Source organism: Octopus bimaculoides, chromosome 1 (assembly GCF_001194135.2).
Source record: "Octopus bimaculoides isolate UCB-OBI-ISO-001 chromosome 1, ASM119413v2, whole genome shotgun sequence".
NCBI lineage: Eukaryota > Metazoa > Mollusca > Cephalopoda > Octopoda > Octopodidae > Octopus > Octopus bimaculoides.
In genome coordinates, this window is record NC_068981.1 from 180479435 (window position 1) to 180487825 (window position 8391).

The following is an 8391-nucleotide window of genomic DNA, read 5'->3' on the forward strand; positions in this document are numbered from 1 at the left end:
TTAATGTTTTAGAGTGTGCGTTTTTTTCAGATTTATGAACTACTGACGACAAATATGTGTGTGTGTGTGTGTGTGTGTGTGTGTGTGTGTGTGTGTGTGTGTGTGTGTGTTTACGTATGTATATAAAGGAAAAGAGGAAGAGAGAAATATTCAAAGAGAAGGAATGATAGGTGTAGACCGATAGAGAGTGATAGTGGAAGGGGGCGAATGGAGAAATTTGATCGTTTCTTGCGCTCGTAAGGTCTAAAAAGCAGCTAAATGGTCAATCGATATAGTGGATATAGCAGCCAAATCCCCATATATGACATATGAACATCTGACACAGGAAGGACACATTGGGTAATAATTTCTATGAAAAAAAAACATTCATTAATAATCACAGTCGGAACAATTTTAAAACTTGGCCTTTTCATTCCGGGATCGATTTGGGGTGAGCAATAACGAATATAAACTTATTTACTCTTTTGTATGCAAGGAACGCTTCAATTTCATCATAACTCTCTCTCATTCTCTCCCTCTTACTCCCTTTCTATCGTTCTCCCGCTGTATCTTTCTGTCTACTTTCTATCTAGCCCAAGTGCTTAAAATAGAGTGGACTCCCCTAGGGTTACCCACGTAGACAGTTTGTAGGTTTCAACCGATCAATGGGGTACATTCACCACACACATAGGCTAGAGTGGACTGGAATTCAAAGAATAGAAAGATATACACCATGTATTCCGTCCGACGCTCTTGCTGTTCTACTACTCTACGCCCTGAATGAGTATATTTTATCGTCCTTGAAAGTATGTATAATGAGGCTATACATGTTGCCATTGCAGGCCTTCCGAGATTGGCTATATCATTTATATGAGTGTGCGCGTGTGTGTGTGCCTTTGTGAGTAAGATGTTTGTGCGCGGAAACGTATCTGTGCATGCATTGGTAAGATGTAATTATTCTGAATATTAGTTTTTGGCGGCGGCGAGCTGACAGAATGGTTAGCACGTCGGGCAAAATGCTTAGCAGCATTTCGTTCATCTTTACGTTCTGAGTTCAAATTCCGCTGAGGTCGACTTTGCCTTTCATCATTTCGAGATGGATAAAATAAGTAGCATTTGAGCACTGGGGTCGATGTAATCGACTTAACTTCTCCCCGAAATTGCTGGCTTTGTGCCAAAATTTGAAATCAATATTAGTATTAATTTAGAAATTAATAACTATTGCAGTAAGTTTCAATGATTTCATGAATAAAGATATTTTTGTAGAATTTGTAAAATATTCTATTATGACGTAATTTCAGTCTTAGCTTTTCAACACAGAAAATTATATGTAGTTAACAGATTTGGTAAATATTTGGGTTTAAATACTCCGTTAGAAAATTTCAATACATTTCAATTATGGCGTCATAACACACTGATTTCCCTTGCGAATACACGGAACAATTTTACTTTCGTCTTATCGCCTTCAATACTTCAGCAGACACCATCACTGGATTTATAGATAGTCTTGTCTATAATCAATATAGCAGTGAAATATTCTGACTGTGTTAAGTAAGCATTTGATTCTACAGTCCGAGAAACAAGCACGCACATACAAACACATATTCTGCTAGTTCGAGGATGAGATCATCAGCTGTTGATTAGGATTTCGGATTTTACCCGTTTGTTTATATTGATATGAGGATTCAGATTTGTAGCGCTGATTAGTAAATGTGATATTTATATCTACTGACAATGCAATGGGAGAAAGAAAGACATATGAAAAGCGTCGCTTGCGTGCGTGAGATCTTAAAGAAGCATCTATATAGTCAATCGACATGGTAGACATAGCAACCAAATCTCCATACATCACACCTAAACAACTGAAAACAGAAGGATACATTGGGTAATAAATTTTGTTAAATGAAAAACCTCTATGGATTGTCACGGCCGAAATATTTTAACTTTCTGTTCGTCCAAGTCCTACTTTAGGATAAGCAATAACAAATCTACGCTTAGACATTCTTATGGACGCAAGAAACGCTTCAATTTCAAAATACCTCTCTTTCCCTATCTCTCTCTCTCTATCTATCTATCTATTTATCTCTATTTATCTATCTATCTTTCTCCCAAGTGTTCTCCTTTTTTTTTTTTTGTTGCTTCAGTTTGTGTATGCGTGTATATCTGATTGAGTTGATGTGTATGAAGTAAATTACAATGAAACGTAGCAAAATCTTCTTCTCGTAAAAAATATAACTGGGACGTTCGTAAATAATTTTTAAGATATAGATTTGAGCACAGTTTTTGAGTTTGTCAACTGAGAAGTTGTGTAAAGCCGTTATGAATTATAAAACGTAAGAAGGAACGTTGTCGCAAAAAGAACTACTTTTATATCCTTGAATTCCATAAGTTTATTACAAACAGTCCAAACACGTACGAGAGGGTGTTGAAAAGTTCCTGGCTTTAAGGGTGTCGCGAAAAGTCTGGTTAATGGGCCAACCTTCAGAGTTCTTTTGCAGAGCATAGAAAAACTGAAGGACCGCTGCGATATAAGTGTGTGAATCTGAGAGAGGAATATGTTAAATAAAATCATAATTAACTGATCCTCCTGTATTTCTTTTTACCTAAAGCCAGAGACTTTTCAGCACCCCTCGTACATTAAATCCAACCAAATACATATATACATACATACATTCATGTTGACAAACATACCTACATATGTATGTCAATACATATAAACATATATACATACACCAAAGGATTATTCAGACCTGATTTTTTTTTTCATTGTTATTAAGGCGGAGAGCTGGCAGAATCGTTAGCACGTCGGACGAAATGCTTCGCAACGTTTCTTCTGTCTTTACGTTTTAAGTTCAAATTCCGCCGAGGTCAACTTTGCTTTTCATCTTTTCGGGGTCGATAAACTAAGAATTGCAGTAAATGTCAACGGTTTCATGAATGAATACATTTTGTATAGTTTGAAAACTATTTCATTGCGACGTTTTTTCAATACACTAAAATTTAAGATAGGTAACGACCGAGTAAGCGAACGAATGAAAGAGTGATAAAGACGGAGACAGGGACAGAGAGACAGAAAAAAGAGAGAGACACATAGAGAAGGAGAGAAAGGTTCAACGAGACAGAAAACAGAGGTAGTCCTTCAGACGGAGAGAATGAGAGACAACGAGGTACTATGAAGTTGAAACGAAGCTTCTACATGGTCAACTAATGTAGAAGACATAGCAGCCTTTGGAAAATGTAGGACATATTGGGTAATAAATGTATTACAAAAAATTCTTGGCCCGTGTGAGTTAGACTTTGTTCTGTCCATCCAGGGTCGACATTGGGATAATAACACTCACACATTGTTATTCACATAAGAAACGTTTCAATTTCATAATACCTCTCTCTGTGCCGCTCTTTCTATCGTTCTTCCGCTGAATTTCTCCCTCTTTGACTCTCTCTCTCTCTCTCTCTCTCTCTCTCTCTCTCTCTCTCTCTCTACGTCCGCTTATCTCTCCAGTGTTGTCGATCTTTTGTTGCTTCTGTGTGTGTATGTGTGTCTATGACGTAAATTAAAATAAAACGCTACAAAAACTTCTTTTTGAAAATTATAGTAACTGTCAGTTGAAACACTAGGATTTTCGAGCATTTTTACTCAATTGAAAATTGCGTGAGACGCCTAAGAATTTTCCAAGTGTGAAAATAAACGTTGTCAAAGAAGCATTACATTTATTTGAATCCTATAATTTTAATATCAGAAAATGGTCCAAACGCAAAATGAATCTAAATAGATAAACACATACATGCACAAGTGTCTTCTACTATAGCCTCGGGCCGACCAAAGCCTTGTGAGTGGATTTGGCAACCGGAAACTGAAAGAAGCCCGTCGTGTGTGTGTGTGTGCATGTGTGTGTGTGTGTGTGTGTGTGTGTGTGTGTATGTGTGCCTGTGTTTGTCCCCCACCATCGCTTGACAACTGATACTGGTGTGTTTACGTCCCCGTAACTTACCGGTTCGGCAAAAGAGACCGATAGAATAAGTACTAGACTTACAAAGAATGAGTTCTGGGGTCGATTTGTTCGACTAAAGGCGGTGCTCCAGCATGGCCACAGTCAAATGTGTGTGTGTGTGTGTGTGTGTGTGTGTGTGTGTGTGTGTGTGTGTGTATGTGTATGTGTATGTATGTACGCATGCATGTATGTATGTGAACGCGCTTGTGTGTGTGAGTTCAATTAAATTATTATTTACTTTTTTCTTATTATTGCTCGCAGCAGCTGTAGTAGTAGTAGTAGTAGTAGTAGTAGTAGTAGTAGTAGTAGTAGTAGTAGTAGTAGTAGTAGTAGTAGTAGTAGTAGTAGTAGTTTTATAAGAATTGCAGTATGTATCAATGATTTTATGAATGGAGACATTATTTAGAATTTGTAAAGCATTCGGTTATGACGTAGTAGCAAGCCTAATATTTCAATACAGAAAATTTAACGCAGGTAACGAGCGAATGAGCGGGAGATGGGAGAGAGAGAAAGAGAGAGAGAATGAGAGACAGAGAATGAGAGACAGAGAATGAGAGAATGAGAGACAGAGAGTGAGATGTGAGGGAAGAGGGGAAGAGACGTATTCTGAAACTGAAGCGTTTCTTGCGTGCTTAAAATCTAAAAGCGTCTATCTGGTCAATCGATGTAGTTAGACATAACAGCCAAATCACACCTTCAGAAAAGGATATATTCGGTAATAAATTCTTTCTTTCTTTGCTTTTAACCCTCCAATGCAGAGTATAGGTCACTTATAATTGAATTCCATGTCGCATAATTTTTCGCTTCTGTACTTATTCTCTGCTATGAATGTCCCCCTTTCTCTAGTTCCTTTTGTGTTGATCTACGCCACGAGTTCTTAGGCCTACCCCTCTTTCTATATCCATCCGGATTCCACTGTAAAGCACTTTTCACTGCATTTGGTGTGTCCTTTCTAATTTAATTGTACTACCAATCCACTTCCACTTTTTCTTAAATATTTGCTCCCTAATCGAAACTTGATTTGTTCTTTGCCATAGCTCCATATTGCTTATGTGTTCGGGCCAACAAATTTTAAGTATACTACGCAAGCATCTGTTGATGAATGATTGTATTTGCTTATTTGACTTAACTGTTGCTCGCCATGTCTCAGCCCCATAGAATAACACCGCTTTTACGTTAGTGTTAAAAATTCTTATTTTGTTCTTTATTGAAATTACACTTGCGCTCCATACATGTGAAAAGCGGTCCTTGCCTTACTTATTCTCGTCTTAATATCTTCGTCGGTACCGCCTGAGAACGTTATCTTACTACCTAAATACGTAAACTCTCGAATACTCATAGCCGGAAAATTTTAACTTTGGTCTGTTCATCCATTTTCGACATAGCATAAGCTTTCTAAAGTACGCAAGAAGCCCTTCAATTTCATTATAATGCTTATCTTTCTGTATCTTCCTCTTTTTGATTTTCTGTCTATTTGTTCTCCCAACTTACCCTCTCTCTGGATCTTTCCACTTTTTCATTCTCTCTCTCTCACTCTCTCTCTCTCTCTCTCTCACTCTCTCTCTCTCTCTCTCTCACTCTCACTCTCTATTGCTGTCCCACTAATTTGCCCTCTCACTGAATTTTTTCATTCTCTCTCTTTCTCTTCATCTCTTTTTTTATCTCTCCAATGTTATTACAATGAAACGCTACAATAGCTTTCCTTTAAAATTATAGTAACTGCATTACCACTATTTGGAATCGATAAAATAAGTACCAATCGAGCCGCTCCCTTAAACTTTCTGGCCTTGTGCCAAAAATTTGAGACCAGTAGTAGTAGTAGTAGTAGTAGTAGTAGTAGTAGTAGTAGTAATTTTCTTTTGTAAATAATAACTAAGGATTGCAAGAATTTTAAAATTATTTTCTTATGACGTAATTTTAATCTTAGTTCCTCTATTGAGAAAATTACAAAGAGGTAACAGATTTGATAAATATTCGGGTTTAAAATCTCGATTAAAAATTTTGGTACATTTCTATTATGACGTCATAATCGATTGATTTCCCTTATGAATATGCGGAACGTGCTTTGTTTATATGTATAGCATTGAAATATTCCAATGATTACACGATAGGCAAGCATTTGATTTTACAGCCCCATAAACACACACACACACACACACACACACACACACACACACACACACACACACACACACACGTACTGCTAGTTCGAGGATGTAGACCATTATCAGTTCATTGGGATTTGGGATTTTATCGGTTTGTTGACATCGAGATGAGGCTTCGATTTGCAGAGAAGACCTTTTGAGTAGTCGTGATATTAACATCTTATGCAACAAAGGACTGCGGGCGCGCTCACATCAGCCCGCAGCCTCCCACCTCAAAGCTATACGTTGCATGCGCTGGTACGGACATTTCCTCCGACTCCTGCTTGATCATCCTACCAGAGCATTACTCTAATTGGATCTAGCAGCTGCAGGCTGGAAGAAGCCTTGTAGCAGGCCCCGCACCAGATGGCTGGACGTGATTGGGGAAGATCACCAGAGACTAAACGTCACCTTGGAGGATCCAGAAGAGAGCGGCTGGCACGGGACCGCCAACGATAGAGAGCATGAAACGAGTGAAGTGAGCGAAGCAATGATATTACAGAGAACATTAATGCACATACCGATTTGATTCACATACTCAAACGCGCACAGTTGGAAGATACAGAAAAGAGGCAGTCCTATTACACGGCACCTTGGGCAAGTGTTTACAATAGCACCAGATTGACCAATGCCTTGTGAGTGAATTGTGCAAACGGAAATTGTGTGGAGGACGATAATGTGTGTGCGTATGTTTTATACGTGTGTGTGTGTGTGTGTGTGTGTGTGTATGTATGTATGTGTATGTACGTATGTGTGCGGTATGTGTGCACGTGTGATAGAGAAATAGACAGACAGACAGACAGACAGAAAAACAGACAGACAGACAGACAGAAAAACAGACAGACAGACAGACAGAAAAACAGACAGACAGACTGATAGATAGATAGATAGATAGATAGATAGATAGATAGATAGATAGATACATTTCTTTTATTAGCCACACAGGGCTCAACAAAGATGGGACAAATACAATGAAGAGCTTTTCTTTTTGGGAGGAGGAAGGGAAAGAGAAAAAAAAAGTAGGGGATGTCGATCAAAAGGGATCGTAGGAAGGAAAAAAGGGGGGGAGTTCGATCAAAAGGGATCGAGAGATAGATAGATAGATAGATAGATAGATAGATAGATAGATAGATAGATATACAGAGAGAGTTGGGAAACAGGTATTATGGAATCGAAGCATCTTTGCGTGTGTAAGATCTAAAAGAATGCCTCTATATATGGTCAATCGATGTAGCAGACACAGTAGGTAAAAATACATATATAACATCTTGACGTCTGAAAAAAATGAGGAACACACTGGGTAATAACTTTTGTGAAATAACATTTATGGATAGTCACGGCCAGAACGCTCTATTAACTTCAGTTTGTTCATCCCTGGTCGACTCTGAGAATAACAACGATAAATACCGTATGCACGTAAAAAAACGCTTCCATTTCATTATACCTTTCTCTGTCTATCCTTACATCGTTCTCTCACTGGTTTCCCCTCACTCTGAATCTTACTCGCTTTCACTATCATCCACTCACTTCTCCCCCCCCCCTCTCTATCTATCTATTTATCTATCTATCTTTCCAGTGAAGTCTTTTGTCTGTGTGTATGAGAGTGTGTACGTGATTGTGTCAACGTGTATGAGCGTAAATTAAGGATATTACAATGAAACGAACGCTAAAATTATTTCTATATTAACTGTATAATCACTTAAAAAAACGAATCTGAGACTTTCGTAAAACATTTGTACACACATTATATGATTGAAAGAGGTCGACTTTGCCTTTCATCCCTTCGGGGTCGATAAATTAATTACCGGTTGTCTAGAATAGAAAAGATTATATGATTGAAAGAAAACAAATATCTGCACACCAACACATATATATTCACATATGAACTCGTACTTACATATTTATACATCCGTAAAATTTCCTTGACAAAAATAAAAACGCTTTTTTTTTTCTTGAACCCCCGAAAGTATGAATAAAAAGGCTGTGCCCGTTGCCATAGCAGGACGTCCCAAAGAAGGCTCTATCCATCTTTCCTTTTCTTCACATACACACACACGCTCAGGGGCAAGCATCAAAATTGCGTCCCTCCTCCCACCACCACCAATCAAAACGCAGCGCATGCATTTTATGAGGTCAAGTAAGAATACCTATTTTGTCTAGTGGCGTGAATGGCGATAGACAAAACAAACCATGCCTGATAAGGTTTTAAAATATATTTTTTAATGGCTTAATTAGAAAATGATCTTGGCCAAAATTGCGCCCCTCTCAAAGTGATG

General features: G+C 38.1%; 1 protein-coding gene across 2 annotated transcripts in view; it reads right to left on the minus strand.

Moving 5' to 3' along the window:
* Nucleotides 1–8189, minus strand: part of LOC128249403 (uncharacterized) — a 63072-nt gene extending 54883 nt beyond the window's left edge. Inside the window, exon 1 of one of the 2 annotated variants that reach the window (XR_008265512.1) lies at nt 2730–3506. Coding sequence is in view for 1 of the 2 variants with exons in the window: in XM_052972939.1 (XP_052828899.1) it covers nt 8013–8143 (131 nt within the window). In the remaining variant the exon portion in view is untranslated. Of the gene's footprint in view, nt 1–2729; nt 3507–8012 lie in introns of those variants that run through there. The other variant, XM_052972939.1, reaches the window with a different exon arrangement.
* Between the last annotated feature and the right edge of the window lie 202 nt (nt 8190–8391).